At 44.1% G+C, this 23,332-nt stretch overlaps 2 protein-coding genes and 1 non-coding gene across 3 annotated transcripts; 1 reads left to right on the forward strand and 2 right to left on the reverse strand.

Annotated features, from left to right (window-relative positions):
• Positions 1-1,403: 1,403 nt before the first annotated feature.
• LOC121752640 lies at positions 1,404-2,870 on the reverse strand. The gene is made up of 3 exons (XM_042147757.1): positions 2,249-2,870; positions 2,022-2,149; positions 1,404-1,943 (listed from the first exon to the last, which is right to left on the reverse strand). Exons 1-3 carry the CDS (start codon positions 2,868-2,870, stop codon positions 1,404-1,406), a joined length of 1,290 nt encoding a protein of 429 aa, XP_042003691.1.
• A 4,218-nt stretch (positions 2,871-7,088) lies between these two features.
• LOC121752641 lies at positions 7,089-8,572 on the reverse strand. The gene is made up of 2 exons (XM_042147758.1): positions 7,655-8,572; positions 7,089-7,610 (listed from the first exon to the last, which is right to left on the reverse strand). The coding sequence occupies exons 1-2, from the start codon at positions 8,570-8,572 to the stop codon at positions 7,089-7,091; spliced, it is 1,440 nt and encodes a 479-aa protein (XP_042003692.1).
• A 262-nt stretch (positions 8,573-8,834) lies between these two features.
• LOC121753474 lies at positions 8,835-8,937 on the forward strand. Its single transcript, XR_006040447.1, has one exon. It is a non-coding gene; the product is annotated as a small nucleolar RNA R71 (small nucleolar RNA).
• Positions 8,938-23,332: the final 14,395 nt, after the last annotated feature.

The raw sequence follows: 23,332 nt of genomic DNA on the forward strand, positions 1-23,332 counted from the left end.
TAAGGGACCCAAAATCACACAATTAGCATACAATTAGCTGTTGATTGTGTCCCCCTAATTGATGAACACATTCATTTTCGTCTCCCACCTTCATCCACTCTTCTCTGTTGGAATTTACTCCTCCCAACCGTCCCCCCTTCAATTCACCTACCCCATTCACTTCATCCCCCATTCAAGAAACCTTCCACCGCCTCACCCATTCAATTCTCATCCCAACCGTCTCGCCCATTCAATTTTAATTTACTCCTCCCCCCCGTCTATAAACCCTAGATCTACACTCATTCCTCCTCAAATCCCACCGCCTCCCACCACCGTCTGTAAACCCTAGCTATTCGCTGTGAAAACCCTAGATATACTCGGATTCCTCCACAAATTCGACCGCCTCCACCCAAATTGATGGATGCGTATCCCGACTCACCAACCGGTTTATTATCGATGGATCTGGACGATCTCGTCGTCCCAGACACCCCGGAGCATGTATGGGGTTCTGACTCCGCCGTCGACGCCGGAGCCCTAGTTGATACCGTTACCCCAGCTGATCTCTTCATACCCGTAGATGTGTGGCCTTCTCACTGTGGCATCATGTACGACGACCGCGGTTGCCCTTACTACGGGCCACCACCACCAGCCACCCCCTACGCCGGACCACCACCAGCCACCCCCATTGTGTATTCTGACTTCGAGAGGCAGATTCTTGCAATTTTGTTGTCTGGGATTTTAGATTTAATATAACTTTGGTGTCCCTCAATTTGGTTGTGTTGTTGATGCGTTTGTTTGGGTTGGAGGCTGTGGTTGTGTCATTTGGGTTGGAGGCTGTGGTTGTGTCATTTGGGTTGGAGGCTGGGGTTGTGTCATTTGGGTTGGAGGCTTGGATTGGAGTGATTGTGTGGGTTTGAGGTTTTGGGTTGGAGGCTGTGGTTGTTCCATTTGGGTTGGAGGCTGTGGTTGTGTTATTTGGGTGGGAGGCTGTGGATGTTTTGTTGGGGGAGGGTCTCTGGTTGTTAGATTAATTGTTGGTTGTATGTTGTACATTGTGATGTGTTGCATGATGATACTCTTTTGCCCTGTGATGATATGCTGTGTGTCTAAATTACTGATACTTTATGCATGATAAAGCCACCCCTCTAGTTAGGTTAGGAGGCTTATTTGTGAGTTCATATAAACACAAAGATCTGAGGGATTACAAAAAGCCATGCAATGACATTACAAAAGCCACCCCTTTACAAGGTTAGGAGGCTGCCCTATGATGAAACTTTTCTGAGGGATTAGGATTTTAGAAGCCACCCCTTTACAAGGTTTGGAGGCTATACAAAAGATGTCAAAATACAGTTGATAACATAAGCCACACCTAATCTTGAGGCTTACACACCCAACTGCCAAAAAATGATTCCTAATGACTGAAATTAGAAACCTACAGCCCTACATATATGTGAGATGTCATATGCTGTCCCAGCATCATTTTCACTCTGTTGTAGATATGTCACTGCAGCCTTGACAACATGTTCTTCAACCTCTAGAGTCTGTGGTAGTATTCCTAACCTTGACAACCTATCTTTGTTGATGTGTGGAGTTTTGTAGCCATTTCCCCCTTCCACTTTCAAGATCTTTGTTAAACAAGTTTGAAGAGTTAGAAACACTTTGTTGAGTGTTTGTGCACTAAGTTCTTCAAATGAGCTTTGCACATTGCTCAACAAGTCATCCACTCCCCTGGCCAGTTTGTCATCTTGTATAGACTGTATTGCTCTGAAAAAACCTAAATCCAACACATTACAATCTGGGGAATTGGCTGGTTGGCAAATGATATGGAATTTGAAGCCATCAGTGTTTGCAATTGACTGAAATTCAGCATCATTATGCATGATGTGGGGTCTTGCATTGTCTTGTTGTATGAATATCTCCTTGCTTATGTTGGATGGCCATTTAGCCTTGATTGTTGGTATGATCTGCATTAAGGGTGCTTATGTGAGGGCTGGTTTCTGATTTGTTACAGTTTGACGAAAAAAATGGAACAAAAACATTACCTTGTGGATAAGACAGTCTCTCATGACGTCCTTGTTCACAGATTGAATTGGTTTTGTCTCCAAGGTGCCTTTTGCTCTGTTCTTCGATTTTCTTTGGGCTGGCTCTTTTGTTGTGAATGGAAAGATGCCTATTTTTCCATCAAATATGACATCTCCATCTTATCCAAAGTATGGTCTGCACACAACACACATAAACATCACCTTTGTGATAAACCGCTTTGACTTACATGACCTATATGGTTCTTCTTCATCTGGCAGCAGGTAATATCTATCTGTAGCCTTGGTCATGAAAAACCATTTTTCATCTATGTGCACTACATTGTGCATTGTGTGGTATTTGAGCATACCATTGTGCACCAGAGGCTGAACATGAATGAGACCCCATTTCATTCTTGCTAACTTGTTTGCGGCAGTAAGTAGGGGCTTCACCGCATTTGTGCGTGGCCTCAGTTCCCCTGCTTTAACCTTTCTTCCCACTGCACTCTTACTTAACTCCAGTTTGAAAGCCAGTTTGCGGATGGTAGATGTTTCAAGGAATGAAAGAGCTCTTACTCTGTTTGAATCTATCTGAACTCTATCACTGCGCTTGTATCCTCTAACACGATCTTGTATGCTCACAGGTACTCCAAGCTGGATTTGGTTGCTGGCCTCTGCCCATATTCTATGTACTGTCTTCCTGCTCACTCCAAATGCCTTGGCTGTCTTCACAAAACCTCCATATGCTACTTTACCTTCATGGCTCAATTGCAGCAGCCTCTGAGCTATCAGATTTTTGGTATCCACTCCTACTATGTGCGAGTTCTTGTCGCCGGCACTGCCTCCGGCACTGTCTCCAGCAGTATACTCCATAGCCCTATGATGAAATTTTTCTGATGGCAATACATAAATGAATCTCTTTTTGTTGTGTAGGTAGTCCTTTGTAGCTAGTGGTAGTTGGCCATTCCCTACTAAGTTCCCTCCAAAAAAAATTGTTTGAGTTACTTGGATTTGGGATTTCCCTCCCAGAAATTCTCATTTGTAATCTTCATTATGTACATTAAGAATTTGTATTGTGTGGAGTTGAATTGAAGAGGCAATTTGGCTAACTTTACATTAAGAATTTGCATGTTTATAACATGCCACGAATTAAGTGGCTAACATTACAATTGAGTACCTAGAATTTTATTTTGTGTATATAAACACAGTAATTACAATTAAAAAATTTAACTTTCTAAATTTAATTATCCTCAAATCATCACTACTTCAACATTTACATAAAAATAGAAGAAAAAGAAATAAGGTGGGACCCCTTTTCCACTACCTAACTTCATTTAAATCAAAGTCAAACAATATTTCTTAAAACCCGTGCCAGGTCAAACTGACCCGAATTAAGTGGGACGGAGGGAGTATAAAGAAAAATATTAGTTAGATTGTTGATTCTAGTGGCTACGAATGATTTTGGTTGAACCGTTGGACATCCGTTGGTCAAATCAGTTGATGTGACCCACCGCATCGCAGATCCCTCGCGAACTCAGCTCGGCACGATGTCATTAGGGTGTCCACTATAAGGCGGACACGCCCAATAGCCCCGCCCCAATTTTTATCCATAGCCTTAATTTTGTTGTCCACAGCCCCAAAATTCTATTTCTGCCACTATAGTGGACACCTCCAATAGCCCCCAAATTTTATAATCAATTTTCATTTTAAAATATTTTTAGTTTCATTCAAATGTAATTTAAATAGTCGCAGTGTAAATAACTAGAAAACGAGGTAATTAGGGTCGAATATTCGTTGTATTGCAAACCGGTAAAATTATACAACGAATAATTAAAATAAAATACAACTACAAAACTCTGCCGTCGTCTACTCGGTGTCGGAGTCGGCTTCCTCGTCTCCTTCTTCTTCTTCTTCTTCTTCTTCTTCTTCTTCTTCTCTTCTTCTTCTTCTTCTTCTTCTTCTTCTCCTCTCTCGCTGCTGCCGGCCGCAGTATCCCCAGGCGCACTATCAACCAACCCCAGTCGACTCTCAATCCGAGTGATGAGCCTCTTGTAGACGTTCCTGACGTACGGGTCAGTTTCCCCTGCGTATGACATGCATACGTCTTGCAGTTGTTGCATCAATTGCACGTCTATGGTATTGGCCAATACCTCGTGGGGTTGCACCGTGGGTGATGCGATATTTTAGAGTTCTTAATCAAAGCATAAAGATTATCAAGTTTAATTATTTTAACTCTAATAATACTACACTACTGCAAGAATACAGTATCGTAGTAGTATTTCAAGTGTCGATCCACAGGGAGGCGAGATTGCTTACGCTTAATAAGACTACACAAAGCATAAAAATATTTTGTTTTGATTTTGAGATGGTTAACTAACTTAAACTACTGAAATGAGATTTTTAATACGAGAAAGACAAGTCACTCCAAGTTGCTCACTAAGCTTGCGTTGTTTTACACCATTTACAATGAAACATACGACGGGATTATAATTATCAACCTAATCGCGTGCACTGAACATGTCTACGACGTATAGTTCACAGTCAGCTGAACACTTGTTCCATGAACCAACTTTCAACGACATTTAATTCCTGCGGATGCGCGGGAATAAATGTCGTCTACTATAATCACTTACCTAATCCACTATCAATTTATCCCCTGAACAGTTCTAAATCGAAAGCATACCAACAAACGATCAATCCTAAGCTATGTTAAAGAGACAATAGTTAAGATTTAACAACACTACATCATTAGCCAAAAACGTAGCATTTTAATTATCAAACACATTGTTGGTATCAAACATACGATTCAAGGTGTTAAAACAAATACACAAGCCTAGATTACAACTCGGAGCAACAAAGAGAGCCTAGCCTATACACATGGTAGAATGTAGAAATAAAACCATAGGTGTGATGCTCTCGTCGAGTGGAGTCGGGATTCGGGAATGGATGGTCGGAATAATGGCCGGAATGCCTTCCTTCTCTTCTTCATCTCCTCCTTTCTCTCCCTCTGTCTTTTTCTCTGTCTCGTTTCCCCCCTCCAATTCATTTTCCCAGCCTTTTTAATCCTTCAACCGCTGGGTCAACTGCAAAATCGCAGTTACGCGACTAAAACGCCCGACCGGGCGAATTCAAAGGAGGTAATCGCCCGACCGGGCGAAAGGCTACTGCATGGCCTCGCGGGAAACGCCCGACCGGGCGTTTAGTTGAAATCAGAACGCCCGACCGGGCGAACTTTCTGGACTCCGCATGCACAATATGGAAACGCCCGACCGGGCGTTTAGCGACATCAAAACGCCCGACCGGGCGAACTCTCTGGAATCTCAGCTATTGCATTTCCGACGAACTTCCAGCTTCTAACACCCGAAACTACACTCAAAGCACGACTTGGTGAGTTATAATTAACATGAAATCCGGGGTAAAGAATAGGAAATAAGCTTCGCATCAAATACCCCCAAACTTAAGCTCTTGCTCGCCCCGAGCAAGGTACATTTTTTAGCACAAAAACTCAACGCAAGTCTACCCCGCAGAGAAATTTTCATCACAAAGAATCATGTAGGGACGTGAGTGACAAAATCTAAACCCCCAACACTTCCAATCGAGATTTCCCACTCTCAAGAACAATCACTCATCCCCCTAGAACGTCAAGTTAAGGTGCACTTCAAAATAAGTCCAAGCATGCGATCAAACAACTCAAACCATCATCATTGACTCATTAAGCAATACTAACCACATAGACTCACAGATTTCAAATCGAACCTCTTTAACTCTACCAAGTTCTTTACACAACATCCACAAGCATCAACGATAAGGTCCAAGGTCTTATTTCAAGGTTGTAATGGGGCTAGGGACGAGGTAGGATAAGTATGGATAGTGAGCTCAAAGGCTACACATTTGAGTGCCAAAATCTTCCCTCCTACAACTTCCTTCCAAAGATTAACCAACGAAAAATTACAACCAAACCCACACTCCCCCAAACTTGAGATCTATTCCAGACGAGATTACACAAACAAACATAGAAGCTCTATCTTTATTTCATCAACTTATTTCTTTTTTTTTTGTTTTTGTAAAGACCTCGACTTTTGTGAATTTGGAGGTCGTCTTTTTCTTTTTCTTGTTTTTTTTTTCTTAGAACTTCATTCTTTTCACCTTCTATCAAGTCTAGAAATGTCTACTCTTTACAATTCACCACCTACACTCAAACTCAAACCACAAAGCTCAACTTGTATTTAGCACCCAAATAGTAGCAAGGTCTATCGATGAGGCTAAAATTAGGCTTATTTCAGTGGCTAAGTGTTTGGCTAAGTGTTTACACAAAGAATAAGAAATTAAGCTCAAGGTGGCTTCTAGGGGATCATTTGATGGACTAGGCATGTGATCATTTGGCCATGGAGTTCATCCTAGTGCCTTGTCCTCCCAAATCGTTAACACAAACGAACGCAAGCACTTCACTCGATAAAGCAAATCAATCCAAAATAACTTCCACAAGTCATGCGATTTTCATACTCTCCTCAACTTAAGAAATCGGATGTAATCACAACATGCTCTTTCAAATAAATTCATGCACCCATTCCATTCATCCTAAGCTTCAAAGATCAAGTAAGATCAAGTAAGATTTCCTAACCAGAAAGCCGAAGATAAAGCATGCACCCGTCAACTACATAGATTCAAAACATCTTTATCACGCAAAACACCCAAAAAACATACATCACAAATCATTCATAACCCCCCCAAACTTGAATGCATCATTGTCCTCAATGCATGCAAAGAAGACAAATAAAGTAAAGGGAAAGGAAACTCCCCCAAACTTGGCATGACGTCCATAGTGCATTCGGGTGGGAGGGTGGGTGTAAAAATCCTTTGCAGGTGTGCTTCCTCCTAAGCTCCAATCCTAACTCCCAGTTGCTCCTACAAAAAAAACAAAAACTACAAAAAGAAACACTCAATTCAAAATAAATGTTGGAGGAAATAATTGAGCAAACAAAACCTCCAACATATGAAATCAAAAATAAAAACAAAAAAAACTTGGGTTGCCTCCCAATCAGCGCCTTTGTTTATAGTCGTTGGCTCGACCTTCTTCATCCTTGTCTACCTCTATCCAGGCTCCAATAGGCGCTTCCCCGCCTTCTCTTGCTTGATCACCACATTCTCTCCATCTACTCGAAACATGACCGTATTTGTCTTGGTCTCTATCACAACATCACCGGTTGCTAAAAATGGCCTACCAAATAGGATAGGCGTATCCTTGTCCTCTTCCATCTCTAGGACAATGAAGTCAACCGGGAGTACAAATCTATCAACCTTCACCAAGACATCCTCGATGATACCTTTTGGTTTCACAATTGAATGATCCGCCAATTGTAGGTCAATGTCGATTGGTTCAATCCTCGCTTCTAGACCGATTGACCGTGCGGTTTTCAGAGCCATCAATGATATTCCCGAGCCTTGATCAAGTAGGCACTTTGGGAACTCCTTATCTCCCATCTCACATGGGATCACACAGCTTCCAGGGTCTCTTCTCTTTGCCGGCATCTTTCCCTTCACAAATTGTGAGCAAAATGCGCTCAATATCACCACACCATCGTCTTGTATCTTCTCCTTTTTCGCAATAAGATCCTTAAAAACTTGGAGAATTTAGGAAAGTGTAGGAACAAATCCACCAGGGACACATCTACATTAACTTTCCTGATAATGTTCATCATCCAATCGAGTCCTTTCTCTTGAATTATTTTCCTACCCTTCTTCTTATTCTCGACTGGGAAAGGTGGTGGCGGGATAAAATCTGGAAAATTAAATGGACACTTCGGGTCCATTGCCGGACTTAGTGGATTCTTCTTGTGGATATCACTCATGGTTGACTCTTCTTTTTCTTGTTGACATTCCCTAGCTTCGGTAGTAGCCCACTCAATCCCCTCGTCCGCCCCTGCGTGCGAGGTTTGTGAGCCAAACAACTTGTCCGCCCCTGCGTGCAAGATGTTCGAGCCATTTTGTGCATCTAGCATGATTGGAGACTCAAGATCCTTTCCACTTCTTAACTTAACTGCCTTGCACTGTTCAAAACCTTTAGGATTGGGCACCGTATCACTCGGGATAGCATTAGGAATTCTTGTGTGAGATGCTGTAGCAATCTGCCCAATTTGAGTCTCGAGATTCCTCAATGTAGCCTCCATCTGACCAAACTTCTCTACCGTCCTTTCTTTGAAGCTCTCATTCTCCTTTTGACTCTTGGTCATGAAGGAGAGTATCTGTCCCAATTGATCTTCTACCGATGGCTTCTTCTCATAACCCGGGGGTTGAGTGTTTGTCCTCCATTGGTTCCCCGAGTTGTTGCTAGGACCACTTTGATTCCAGTTCGATTGCTGAGGCCTCCAATTCTGCTGATTGCTGTATTGGTTGCCTTGGTTAAACCCTTGGCCATTGTTGCCAATGTAGTTCACATCCTCGATTGGTGGTCCTTGAAGACTAGAACATTGATCAGTATGATGCCCTCCTTGACACAATCCACATCTCATCACTGCCACTGCTTGGGGTTGAGGAGTCAGTTGCAGCGATTTCACTGCCTTTGTCATCGACGACATCTGGGTGCTTATATCTGCCAATTGAGCTTCAATTGCAGATACTCTCTCTGCATCCTTTGTAGCACCGAATGTGTCTCATCCTTTCTCCGCTGCTCTCCTTGGGTTGTGCCAGTTCCGTTGATTGTTAGCCAACCTTTGGAATAAGGCTCTCACCTCCTCATGCGTTAAGTCATCCAGGTTTCCATTAGAGCCTGCAGTAACTAGTCCCGTGCCTTCATTGTTGAGTCCCTTGTAGAATTTCAAAAGGTCATGCCCCGGAGCTAGACCATGGCTCGGGCATTTCCTTAGTCTGTGAATCTCTTCCAAGCTTCTGCAAAGGACTCATCATACTTTTGTTGGAAAGAAGTGATCTCTTCTCTCAATTTCTCGATCTTCATCGGGGAATTATATTCTAAGAGGAACAACGTCTTCAACTCTTGGAATGTTTCAATGTTGTAGCCCGGTATAGAGTCATACCAAGCTCTTGCTTTCTCCCTCAGAGAGAATGGGAATAAGACCCTCTTGATCAGATTGTGTTCCACATTCGGGGGTCTGTGAGAGTTCGTCAACTCGTAGAAGGCATTGAGGTGGCTCATCGGGTCTTCATCATCCCATCCATGGAAAAGATTCCCCCCATTCACCAAACTAATGTAGTGAGGTGGGATGTTGATGTTGTTGTTCGCATAAGCAAACTCTCCGGGGTACTCAATTCCCGATCTAAGAGTGTCGCCAAACCTCACAACGGGTGGTGGGACAGCGTTGTTGTTATTATTGTCGGCCATCGACTCAGCTTCCAGATCACTGTCACTATTCTCAAACAATGGGTTATCTCTGATTGGACTCGGCGAATCCTGTTGAATTTCAAAACCCGGCTGAACTTCCTGACCCTTTCCTTCTTTGATAACAGAGTAATCCGAAAGGCGGTGTACCCTGAGATCTCGTGTGCATTCACGACTTTCTTTTTTTTTTTTTTTAATTTTATCTACACAACAGAAAATACACCAAGCACAAGCACAATATATTTCCTAATTACCGAAAGCGAGACCTCTCGACAACTTCGGGGTAAGTACTATAAAAAGTGTGTGCTTAAGTGAAAAACTAAACTACCTAAAAACTAAACTAAGAGTTAGCTAAAAATTACCTAAAAAAAACACTCCTTCGTCTTCAAGTCCGGACGTGGTAGATGGCTATCACACCGTAGAACACGAACAAAGTACCTAAAAAACTCAAAAAGAAAAAATCAAACAAAATAAAATAAAAACTAAAACAATTAAGCATAAACAAGCTATTGCCTCCCCGGCAACGGCGCCAAAACTTGATGCGATATTTTAGAGTTCTTAATCAAAGCATAAAGATTATCAAGTTTAATTATTTTAACTCTAATAATACTACACTACTGCAAGAATACAGTATCGTAGTAGTATTTCAAGTGTCGATCCACAGGGAGGCGAGATTGCTTACGCTTAATAAGACTACACAAATCATAAAAATATTTTGTTTTGATTTTGAGATGGTTAACTAACTTAAACTACTGAAACGAGATTTTTAATACGAGAAAGACAAGTCACTCCAAGTTGCTCACTAAGCTTGCGTTGTTTTACACCATTTACAATGAAACATACGACGGGATTATAATTATCAACCTAATCGCGTGCACTGAACATGTCTACGACGTATAGTTCACAGTCAGCTGAACACTTGTTCCATGAACCAACTTTCAACGACATTTAATTCCTGCGGATGCGCGGGAATAAATGTCGTCTACTATAATCACTTACCTAATCCACTATCAATTTATCCCCTGAACAGTTCTAAATCGAAAGCATACCAACAAACGATCAATCCTAAGCTATGTTAAAGAGACAATAGTTAAGATTTAACAACACTACATCATTAGCCAAAAACGTAGCATTTTAATTATCAAACACATTGTTGGTATCAAACATACGATTCAAGGTGTTAAAACAAATACACAAGCCTAGATTACAACTCGGAGCAACAAAGAGAGCCTAGCCTATACACATGGTAGAATGTAGAAATAAAACCATAGGTGTGATGCTCTCGTCGAGTGGAGTCGGGATTCGGGAATGGATGGTCGGAATAATGGCCGGAATGCCTTCCTTCTCTTCTTCCTCTCCTCCTTTCTCTCCCTCTATCTTTTTCTCTGTCTCGTTTCCCCCCTCCAATTCATTTTCCCAGCCTTTTTAATCCTTCAACCGCTGGGTCAACTGCAAAATCGCAGTTACGCGACTAAAACGCCCGACCGGGCGAATTCAAAGGAGGTAATCGCCCGACCGGGCGAAAGGCTACTGCATGGCCTCGCGGGAAACGCCCGACCGGGCGTTTAGTTGAAATCAGAACGCCCGACCGGGCGAACTTTCTGGACTCCGCATGCACAATATGGAAACGCCCGACCGGGCGTTTAGCGACATCAAAACGCCCGACCGGGCGAACTCTCTGGAATCTCAGCTATGCATTTCCGACGAACTTCCAGCTTCTAACACCCGAAACTACACTCAAAGCACGACTTGGTGAGTTATAATTAACATGAAATCCGGGGTAAAGAATAGGAAATAAGCTTCGCATCAGTGGGCTGAGGGATTGGGGCGGGCTGGTGGATGCGCGATCCGGACGCGCAGACCGATAGGCGGGAGACACTTCTACCCCCTCTGGCGCTGCGGATAGAGGCCTGTTGTCCCATGGGCCGTCGTCGCCTAGTGTGAGTATCGGCTGGCTCTTCGACTAGTTCGTCGGACTGCTCGAACTCTTGCGAGCCGCTTCCACTGCTGTAGTCGCCGGCAAGATTGTGCCTTGTGCGCTTTGTCCCAGGAGCTGTTCCCACCTCGTGCGCCACGATCGACCTGAATTTCGGACAATCCGCGAGGACAAGATACTCTTCCCACAAGGTGAACTTCGGCCAGCCCTCCGTGTGGTATTGGCCCTCAGACAGGTTCTTAACATCTGCTGCGCTGCGGCCATTCTCAGTGTGGCGAAGGTTGTTCTCGTATATGGACGCGAACCGCTTGGTCGCATGGAGAATCCTACCCCACTTTTTCCGGAGCTGTTCTGGGTCGCGCCTCTCGGCGCCGTCGGGTTTGAACTCCTCGTATGCAAACATGACGCGCCTCCAAAAGTTCCCCTCGGCCTGATCTGTGCCCACCACGGGGTCCGAAGTGATAGCATCCCAAGCCTTCGCCACGGCAATGCTCTCGTCTTTGGTGTATGGCTTGCCCCGTTTAGACCCAGAACCAGAGCCACCACTACCGCCAATGCAACTGCCCTCGCCACTCGGAATGCCGGCCCCGCTGCCCGTGCGCCCACCGACGTGGCCGGTGCCACGACTGCCGCCACCGCCCCTACTGCCTCCGCCCCGACTGCCGCTACCTCCTCGGGTCGAAACAGGCGTTTCCACCCGTGCTGCCGGCGTATCTGGGATGCTAAAACTGAGCAGACCTATCATAGTATCAAATGCGTCTTGATCTGCTTCGGTGAACGGAGATTGGCTGGCTTGGAAAGGGGAACCCGGACGCGGCTTGTGAAGCACGTCTAGGTTGGGTCTGTAATCTCCAAATGCGGAACGACTCAGATTCCGCTGTAGAGGTGGCGGAGTTGGAGAAGACCTCCACGACTGAGATGGAGGAAGGGGTGGACTCGATGCCCAAGGTGGGGGAGATTGATTCCAACTCCAATGTTGGGACGGAGGCGCATATCCGCCAAAGCCCGACGGCTGAGAAGCATATCCGCCAAAACCCGATGGCTGCGAAGGATAGGCCGAGGGGTTTGATGGATTGCTGCCATATCTCGATTCCTGAGAGTCGGGTGATTCGTCGTCTCCTCGGTGCATTTTTTAGAGAGTGGTTGTGTAGATAGTGAGTGGATGGATTTTGTGAAAATGGTGAAAAATAGGTGGTGGGGAGTGGTATTTATAGAGGGGAAAAAAATTAAAATCGCGCCGCATGCGCTGCGGCGGATGTCCGCACTATAGTCGCCGCGCCTATAGGCGCGGCTATGTCCCCCCCCCCCCGCCGCGTCCTCGCCCCGCACCCGGCGATCGCCCGTCCGCCCACCCTCGCCAAGTCCGCCCCCGGGGCGGACAACCTCACCACTATAGTCCGCCCGCCGACCGCCAACCATCGCGGCTATAGCCGCGTCCACTCCATAGTGGACACTCTTAGGGTGTCCACTATAAGGCGGACATCCCAATAGCCCCGCCCTAGTTTTTTTCCACATCTCTAGTTTTTTTGTCCATAGCCCCAAAAATTTATTTCCGTCGCTATGGTGGACACTTCCAATAGCTCCAAAATTTTATTATCAATTTAAATTTTAAAATGTTTTAAGTTTCAATCAAGTATAATTAAAATTATCGTAATGTAAATAATTAGAAAACGAGATAATTGGGGCGGATATTCGTTGTATTGCAAAAGGGTAAAATTATACAACGAATAATTAAAATAAAATACAACTAAAAACTCTGCCACCGTCTACTCGGTGTCGGAGTCGGCTTCCTCGTCTTCTTCTTCTTCTTCTTCTTCTTCTTCTTCTCCTCCTCCTCATCCTCCCTCGCAGCTGCCGGCCGCGGTTTCTCCAGGGGCATCATCAACCAACCCCAGCCGACTCTCAATCCGATTGATGAGCCTCTTGTAGACGTTCCTGACGTACGGGTCAGATTCCGCTGCGTATTTGCTGCATACGTCTTGCAGTTGTTGCATCAACTGCACATCTATGTTATCTCTCATGACCTCGTGGGGGGCTTGCACCATGTGCTGTGGGATTGGGGCGGGCTGGGGGATGCGAGATCCAGACGCGGCCGACGATAGGCGGGAGGCACTTCTAGCCCCTCTGGCGCTGCGGATAGAGGTCTGTTGTCCCGAGGGCCGTCCTCGCCTAGTGTGTGTAGCGGCTGGTTCTTCGACTTGCTCATCGGGCTGCTCGAACTCGTGCGAGCCGCTTCCGCTGCTGTAGTCCCCGGCAAGGTTGTGCCTTGTACGCTTCGGCCCAGGAGCTGTGTTGACCTCTCGCGCCACGATGGCCTTGAATTTCGGACAATTCACGAGGACCAGATACTCTTCCCACAATGTGAACTTCGGCCAGCCCTCCGTGTTGTATTGGCCCATCGATAGGGCCTTCGCGTCTGTTTCGCTTCGGCCACTCTCAGCGTGGAGAAGGTTGTTCTGGTATATGGACGCGAACCGCTTGGTAGCCCGCAGAATCCTACCCCACTTTTTTCGGAGCTGTTCTGGGCCACGCTTATCGGCGCCGTCGGGTTTGAAGTCCTCGTATGCCATCATGGCGCGCCTCCAAAAGCTCCCCTCCGGCTGATCGGTGCCCACCACGGGGTCCGATGTGATGGCATCCCACGCCCTCGCCACGGCAATGCATTCCTGTTTGGTGTAGAGCTTGCCCCGGTTGGAGCCAGACCCACCGCTACCGCCGACGCCACTGCCCTCGCCACCGCCACTGCCGACGCCGCGGCCCGAGCCGCCATCGCCGCTCCCCGAACCACGTCTGCCGCTATTGCCGCCTCCGCCCCTACCGCCGCCGCCTGGGGCTGGAAACGACGTTTACACCCGTTCTACCGGCGTATCCGGGACGCCGGAACTGAGCACACCCATCATAGTATCCAGTGCGTCTTGATCTGCTTGGGTGAAAGGAGATTGACTGGATTGGAAAGGGGACTCCGGACGTGGCTGGTTAAGCGCGTAGAGGTTGGGTCTGCTATCCCCAAATGCGGAGTGACTCAGATTCCGCTGAATAGGTTGGGGCGTTGGAGAATACCTCCACGTCTGAGATGGCTGTAGGTTTGGGCTCGATGCCCACGGCGGGGGAGATTGACTCCACATCAACGGCTGGGACGGAGACCCGCCATATCCCGATGACTGTGAAGGATAGCCGGCCGACGGTTGTGAAGGATTGCCGCCATAGCCCGATTCCTGCGAGTCGGGTGATTCGTCGTCTCTTCCGTGCATTTTTTAGACTGAGAGTGTAGATAGTGAATGGAGGGATTGTGTGAAAATGGGGAAAAAAATAGGTGGTGGAGAGTGGTATTTATAGAGGTAATAAAAAAAACAAAATTCGACCGTCGGCGCGCCGATCGCCGGTGACTATGGCCGGCGCGTCCTCGCCCCCCATCGCCTATCCGTCGTCCACCGTCCTACCGCCCCCATTTCCGCGTCCGCCCCGGGGGCGGACAACTCCTACACTATAAACCGCCCCGGGACCGCTCCCACCGAGGCTATAGGCGGGGCGGTCCCATAGTGGATACTCTTAGAGCATCCACTATAGACGGCCTTCCCCAATAGCCATGCCCCCCTTTTTTGTCCACAACCCCAATTTTTTGTCCATAGCCCTAAAATTTTGTTTCCGCCACTATAGGCGGACACTTCCAATAGCCCCGAAATTTTATAACCAATTTTCATTTTAATTTTAATTCAATTATAAGTAATGAAAATTATCGGACTAAACGTAATTATAAACAAACGACTATAAGTGAAGAAATTAAAATTAAACACTACATTTTCGTCGTTCCATAAATCGTCCATTTCAGACCACGAATTCTAGTGAGAGAAAATATGTGTGAGGGAGAGGTGGAATGGTGTGAAAATAATGGGAGGAATGAGGTGTATTTATAGGTAAATTAAATTGAATAAAAAAAATATTTTTCGAACGTCCGCCCCGGAATAGGCGAGCCGGGCGCCGCCCCTCTATAGGCCGACGCGCCTATCGCCCCGCCATCGCCCCCCTTCCCGCCGATGGTCCGTCCGCCCCACAAAATTTCGTCCGCCCCGGGGCGGACGTTCCTCCCACTATAGGCCGCCCCGTCTTCACCTCCTCCGGGGCGTCCGTCCCCTTTTGCTTATAGTGGATGCTCCTATGTCCTCTCAAGACAGAATACATCAAGCTTTGCGGATGCTATGAAAACTTTTCTAATATTCAGTGAAGTATTACACAAAATGTGCAATAATAATATTGTCGATAGAAGTTTGATCATAACTATATCAAAGTATGATCAAAGAACATTTTCTATAGTGCCTACCAATTTTAGTAATCGCTTTTAATTTATTTATATCTAAAAGGATACCGTGAAATTGAGTGAGAATCTCCCTTTTCCAACACAAAGCTCGATACGAATTCATGATTTCCACATAAAGGTATGGATGCACCAGAACTTTCTAATCAAACTTTTATAGGTAATTAAAGAATAAAAATTCTAGTGAAAAAGTATATTTTAGATAAATGTCAACTCTTAAATGAAAAAATATTTGGAATTAGAATTGATTTGACAAATAACGTCATTTTCATTGTAAAGAAATTATATGTCTAATTAATGGATAAGGTAAAAAAAAATGTCTAATAAAGGAGATTGTACTTGGAGAGGAAATGTACAAAAAGACCCCTTATAATGTACAAAAATATTATACAATCTTTAAATTAATTCACTTTTTAAAATAGAGGGAACATCTTTTTTAGTACATCAACTATCTCAAATGAGCAAATTTAGTCCATAACATTTCATAATATCTTTTAAGGTCCATCAACTATAAGTTAATATCATTTCAACTACTTTTGGCTATTTCCAATATTTTCATGACCAAAGTACCCTTAAGACCAATGGGGCAATTCAATCTATTTACCCTCTCATTTTCATTAAAGTATGTAATTTAGGATAATTGATGTACCAAAAAGATCTTCCCTCTAATTTTAATCTCAAAATAAAAATATCTTAATGATATTAATATTCTATTACTATTAATTATTTACGTTTAGTTTTACTTATTTGTAATATTTTAAATCATTGTAATATATTTAATATTAATAGTGAAATAACTTAGATATAATATATGTAAACATTATACTTATACAATATTTGTATATAAAAGTAGTTCAATTTATTAGATAGAAGATTAATTTTCAATCTTAAAGCTATACATAGAATATATTATTTTTAAGTGCAATACAAATTTGATGATTAAAAATAAATTAGAATTGATTAACATACATAGAATCTTAAATAATTCAAAGAGCTAAGTTTTATTTTATCTACTCTTATGTAGTAGTAATTGTAGTATAAAAAAACTAGTTAAAATTATCAATAATCAATTTAATAAAAAGACAATGACATTTTTAGTTGAATATATGATTAATTTAAATCTATGATTGTTTAATTAAATAAAAAATCAATAGTTGTTATCAATTGTTTAATATCACACTGTCGCGTCTTAATATTATCATTAGGCCATTTACAACATCATGAAAACCGTTCATAATTCTCATATCTATTCCCTTGACTATTCGTGAATCATATTTTTTCTACTTTATTAATTATTAATTTCAATGTAGTATATATAATATTATGATTAACTTAAATTTTCAGTTTAATAAAAGTACGAGATTCATTAAAATAAAATATTTATCTTAGTTTTATCTAAATAATTAAGAATGTAACCATATAAAAGTATTAACTAGCACTAGAAAATAATATCATAATATTAAAATAAGGTATGGTATATATTAATAATAATAGTATAAGATCTATTAAACTTAATCCCAAATAAATTAGAAGAAAGAAAAAAGTTGATGAATAAATAGATTGAATTATCCTTCATGGCCTTAAGGGTATTTTGGTCATGAAAATATTGGAAATCGCCAAAAAGTAGTTGAATTGATATTAACTTATAGTTAATAGACCTCAAAAGATATTATGAAATGTTACGGACCAAATTTGCTTATTTAGGATAGTTGGTGTACTAAAAAAGACGTTCCCTCTTTAAACTATTAGGTCTATGGCAATAGTAAATCTACGTTTGTATACGTATATTATTTTGACTATCGCACTCTCCTATTAATTACATCGTGTAATTTACCACTCTAATTCTCCATCTTGAAATTGGCAAACCAACGAAAGTTTGAAGTACTCGTATGTGGGAATTTTTTTTAAAAAATTGAAAAAAGAGAAAGTGTGTAAACAAAAGAAAACGAGAAGTAGAAAAATATAAAATGAGAAAACAAAACGACAAAATTGTTAACTTTCAAGAAATCACGTATACATAATCTTCTGTTTATTATTAATAATATTGATATTAAAGAAATATGCACTAAGTCCCAAGTTAATTACTAGTATTTTATTTAGACTAGACAAGAATTAAGCGAGTGGAAAGGCATAAATAAAATGCAAGAGATAATAAAAAAAATCATATTGTTTGGAAAGAAAAAAAAGTATAGTAAGTATATGATTTAGATTGAAAATTTCAAAGAAATTCAAATCATTTTACTCTAGAGAATCAACTTCATCATTTTCAAATTTTCACAATCACCGGCCATGTTTTACACACGAATTAATTTAAATCATCATACTCTCCTCTATATTGCTACATCACTTATTAAAATAAATTGCTAGTTTGTTGTTCACAAATCGCAATATACAAAAACCGTTTGCAGTTTTCAAACTGTGGTACTACTCAATTAATTTACAACGTATCATACAACTCACAAGTAAATCTTCTTCTCGTCTTATATAGCTGTATTCTTTTTTTGGTAAATATATAGCTGTATAGTGTAATATACAAAATTGAATTACACAAACAAAATGGGCATTTGTGTTCCTTATCACGCTATAGAGAAACCACCGGTGGATTCCCGGCGGCGGGGGTCTTCTTCGTTGTCGTCGTCGGTGAAGGTGGTTGATGGGGTACGAACTAAACAAACCCAACAGCAGTGACGGCCCATCAGCCCAAAGCCCAAGGAAGAGTATGAGTTCGGCATTACCAAAGAGTTCGGAGGAGTTCGGCATTACCAAAGAGTTCGGCCTCAGCCTACAGCTCGGTAAAAGCCAACCAATCAAGCTCTGCTCTTAGGTCGGCATCAAGCTCTACTCTCAGATCGGCAACCAAAGCAGTTCGGTCTCAGTAAGAGTTCGGCCTCAGCCTACAGCTCGGCAAAAGCCAACCAATCAAGCTCTGCTCTTAGGTCGGCATCAAGCTCTACTCTCAGATCGGCAACCAAAGCAGTTCGGTCTCAGTTTTCGACCGAACAAGGAGTTAGTGGACCCATGCAGGATTTCCACAACTTCCAACACACCCACTACCACGTGGCGTCAACTCAGGCCACGATCTTAGGCCATGACCTACACGACCTCCACGACCTAGAGTGATGATGTAAGCCACGATCTTAGTTCAATGTATAAATAGAACTTAGATCTGGTAGAAAGGGGTTAGAATCTCGCTAGAGAAATAATCATATAGCAAGTCTGTGTTGTAAGCTGTAATTCGCAGATCAAGCAATACAAACTTGCCCCCATTTCTCCCCGTGGACGTAGATTTACCTCAGTAAATCGAACCACGTAAAATTCTCTGTGTCATAATCTTCATTCTCTACCAGCATTTACAAACATCAGAAATTCGCCGATTCATCACTGGCGCCGTCTGTGGGAAGCAGAGAACCAAATTTGTGATAAAGCGAATTTTTGACCATTTTTTCAACCCAAAAAATGCATACCAGATCGCAGAAGACCCGTATTCCTGCCCGTGAGAACCAGGAGGAAGCCAATCCACCCCATAGGTCCGGAAAATAGCCTAGGGATAAATCCACCACCAGTTCTCATGGCGGAGGAACAAGCCGCTCCAAAAGCCGTCACACCGAGTCTTCCCAGCAGCCCGATTTGAACGAGGCTGTCAAGCTGTTTTTGGCTGAAAAGCAGGAGGAATTCTTAACCTTCCTGCAGAGAAGCCAAAAGCAGCCGGAGGCGAAAACGGCGGATTCTCCCTCTCCCTCCATACGAGACAGTCACTACCGCAGTAGTGTGTCAGGTCTTCCAGAAGAAAGAATCCTCGGTACCGGAATCACAGGAGAACTCCATCTCCTCCATACCGAAGAAATGTCGGGTTCGCCATGTACGGAGCATTGAGGACTCCGTTCTCGGACGATATTACCCGAACTTCCCTACCACAGAACTACCGAACTCCGTCGATAACCTATGACGGACTCGTGGATCCTCATGATTTCTTGGGACGCTATCAATATAACATGGCGAACCAGGGTCTCAACGAGGTCCACATGTGCAAGCTGTTTCCCGAACTGCTTATCGGGAACGCAAGAAGGTGGTTCGATAGCCTCCCCCAAGGCAGCATTAGATCCTACCGAGATCTAATGGATGCTTTCCACAGGAGGTTCTTTCAGAAAGCGGAAGCCCGAAGCACTTCGGCTCAGCTGCTTTCTATACGTCAAGGTCGCGACGAAAAGATCAGCGATTTTATGACGAGATTCCACAAGGAATGCCTACAAGTAGATAATCTCAATGATCTACTTGTCATTTCGGCATTCCAAAATGGAATCCTGCCCGGAGCTCTCTACAGAAAGCTCGTGGAGTGCGGTCCGCAAACAGCTCAAGAGATGTGGGACATTGCGGACAAGTTTTCTCGTGCCGATGAGGCAGACCGTCGAAAACGGTCTTTAGACGGCTCATCTAGAGAAGACAAAAAGAAGCCCGGTCATAGCGATCAGAGGCATCCTCGCCGAACACCTTCTCCACTAAAGGAGAGATAGCGGTCATCCGAGGTGATCGAAAAAGAGCAAGTGTGTTCGCAGATTGCGCTTAAAAGTGCCGAGCAATCAGTTCGGCACCATCAAGCATAGCAATCACAGCAGCCGGAATCAGAGGCCGGCGAAATGACCGAAGTCACACCGGAGCCGAACTCGATGGTGTACGGCACTGAAGCCGTGATTCCGGTTGAGATCGGCATATCCAGTCCCCGAACTCAATTTCTCCTCAAAAATGAATGGTGACGGACTGAGAGCCGAACTACATCTGGCCGAAGAAAGAAGAGAATTGGCCTGCATAAAAGCAGCCAAGTACAAGGAGCAAGTAGCCCGGTATTATAACCAAAGGGTGAAAAAGCTGCAATTTCAAGTGGGAGATCTCATCTTGAGAAACAACGAAGTAAGCCGAGCAGAAAAGCTGGGCGAACTCGAACCCACATGGGAAGGTCCATATCGAGTGTCAGAAGTCCTCGGCAAAGGGTCTTGCAAATTGACTCAAGTGTCAGGAGCACAAGTACCCCGAACATGGTACGTTTCCAACCTCAAAAAGTTCCATTTGTAAGAGACAGTCCGGTCAGTCGGTCTTGAGTCCTGTTCGGTCAATGTGCTTTATTTGGTTTGCTTGGTTTTTGTTCGTCTCTATGTGCTTTTTATTTGTCTATATGCGTTTTGTCTGTCTATGTGCGTGTCGTCTCTTACAAATGTTACTGAGGTATCTTGTTCTTCGAAGGCTGATCCCCTTCTTAGAACATATACAAGCCAACGATTGTGCGTCAAAGCTTCTAAAGAGGATACAAGACCACAATTCAGCTTAAACAAGCAGTTCGTCCGAAACGAGCTGCAACAAGCCAAAGATTGTGTGTCAAAGCTTCTAAAGAGGATACAAGACCACAATTCTGCTTAAAAATCAAGCACTTCGTCTGAAACGAACTGCAACAAAAGTCCGATTCTCGCGATAAAACTTGCCTGAATTAGGACAAGGGAAAGTCCAATCCACGCGATAAAACTCGCCGAATTAGGACGACCAAGTTCGGTCAAAGCAGTTTACCTCATAAGACCGAGGGCGACCATGTCTAGTCAAAGAGGTTTACTGCATAAGACCACTTCGGTTAACTGGGAAAGTCCGATCCACGCGATAAAACTCGCCGAATTAGGACAAGGGAAAGTTCGATCCCGGCGACGAAAATCGCCAAATTAGAACACAAAGACGAGTCCGGTCAAAGATGTTTATTTCATCAGACCAAAGACGAGTCCGGTCAAAGATGTTTATTTCATCAGACCAAAGACGAGTCCGGTCAAAGATGTTTATTTCATCAGACCAAAGACGAGTCCGGTCAAAGATGTTTATTTCATCAGACCAAAGACGAGTCCGGTCAAAGATGTTTATTTCATCAGACCAAAGACGAGTCCGGTCAAAGATGTTTATTTCATCAGACCAAAGACGAGTCCGGTCAAAGATGTTTATTTCATCAGACCAAAGACGAGTCCGGTCAAAGATGTTTATTTCATCAGACCAAAGACGAGTCCGGTCAAAGATGTTTATTTCATCAGACCAAAGACGAGTCCGGTCAAAGATGTTTATTTCATCAGACCAAAGACGAGTCCGGTCAAAGATGTTTATTTCATCAGACCAAAGACGAGTCCGGTCAAAGATGTTTATTTCATCAGACCAAAGACAAGTCCGGTCAAAGAAGTTTACGTCATAAGACCGAGGACAAGTACGATGAAATTTTTTCGCTAAGCTGTAAATACACAGTGTTAGAAGCGAAAACAGAAACAAAATTTCATTTTCAAATCTTGTTCGGCTCACAACTCCGCTACCCTACAAGATGGCGTTACGCTATTACAAAGGACTATTCTACTGTCCAGGGTTGCTAAAGTTGAGCCATCTATTCACAAAATCCTCGTGAAGCTGAGTTCGGGCGTTCCAGGCAGCTGCAGAATAAGCAGGTCGACGAGATGCTCTAATCGACCTGCCACTTCTTCTCTGAGCCCGGGAAGCCCTAGCACCTCGGCGGCGAAGAGTCTCTTCACGAAGCATTTGTTGATCTTGCTCACTCATAATCACAGCTCCTCTACGAACTTCAGCCTGTTCTCGTCTTGACGTTTCCGGCTGTTCCAGAGTTCGTTGCTGACTTGGAGTACGGTCTTGAGCAAGTGAATCAAAGGTTTGATCTGGAGTGCGAGCATCTGTTGGCACGATATGCCGAAGGAATCTTTCTATGGAGGGGCGCCGAGAAAGAACAATGTTGTACCGAGAAGCCCAGCGCCGCAATGATGTCACGACTTGTTGGCAAGCCGAGCTCTCCAGCGCATTGTTCCTCCGGAGTACATTATATTCCTCCCACAGTTCGTCAACTCGACTCTGAACATCTGATATGGTCATTCCCCCGCGCGCACGGATGTAATCCTCGTACGCAGTCCTCTCAGCAATGGTCGTATTCCGCTCGGCCTCCAGATCATTCTTATCGGACTCTAAGTCCTTATTATCGGCATCCAGCTTCACTAAACGAGCCAGAAGCTCGTCATTCTTCGTCTGATCGGCTATAGCTCTTTTCTCAGCTTCGTCTAAAGCCGAAGAGTACAGCCGCTTCCAGTGAAGTACCTCCAGCTCCTTGAGAGTTAAGAATACAAAGCAGCTACGTCAGTTCGGCATTTCAGCTTACCGAGCAGGTAGTAAACCACAACAGGAGTAAGAGAGTACGAAAGGCTATACGAAGACACAAGAGCAGAAAGAAGAATTTTTTCATTCATAAGAAAAAAAAAATTTTTCTATACAAGGAGGGCTTCAAGGCCATTTTACATAAAGGAAGAAACTAAACTAAGAGAAGGGAGACGAAATCATACTTCGCTAGCTTCGTCTCCACCTTCTCGGTGAGGTTCAGCTTCCTTCTCTGCTTCAGCTTCAGCCTCTGCCTCCTTGCTCTCCCCAGCCTGCTCGGCGCCACCGTAGCCGATCTGCTGCGTCTCCTGATCGGCTTCCTTCTCCGGATGCCCGGCTCGCTCGACTTCGGCCTCCCGCTCCAGCGGCTCGGCCTCACCCTCTCCGTTGTAAGTCGAAGCGGGTGAAACGGGTCCCACGGAGGCAAAGATAGCCTCCAGGTTCTCGTCCCGATCAGCTCGACAACTCCGGACTCGGTCTGCAGAAAGCAGGACCGAAGATGAAGCGAGCTCCTCAAGGAGCGGCAGATTCTGAAGCCGAGCTGCTATCTCTCGGCTGTACAGAGGCAGTACGACGTCGGCCCCCTG

Source organism: Salvia splendens, chromosome 10, assembly GCF_004379255.2.
Source record: "Salvia splendens isolate huo1 chromosome 10, SspV2, whole genome shotgun sequence".
NCBI classification, from domain to species: domain Eukaryota; kingdom Viridiplantae; phylum Streptophyta; class Magnoliopsida; order Lamiales; family Lamiaceae; genus Salvia; species Salvia splendens.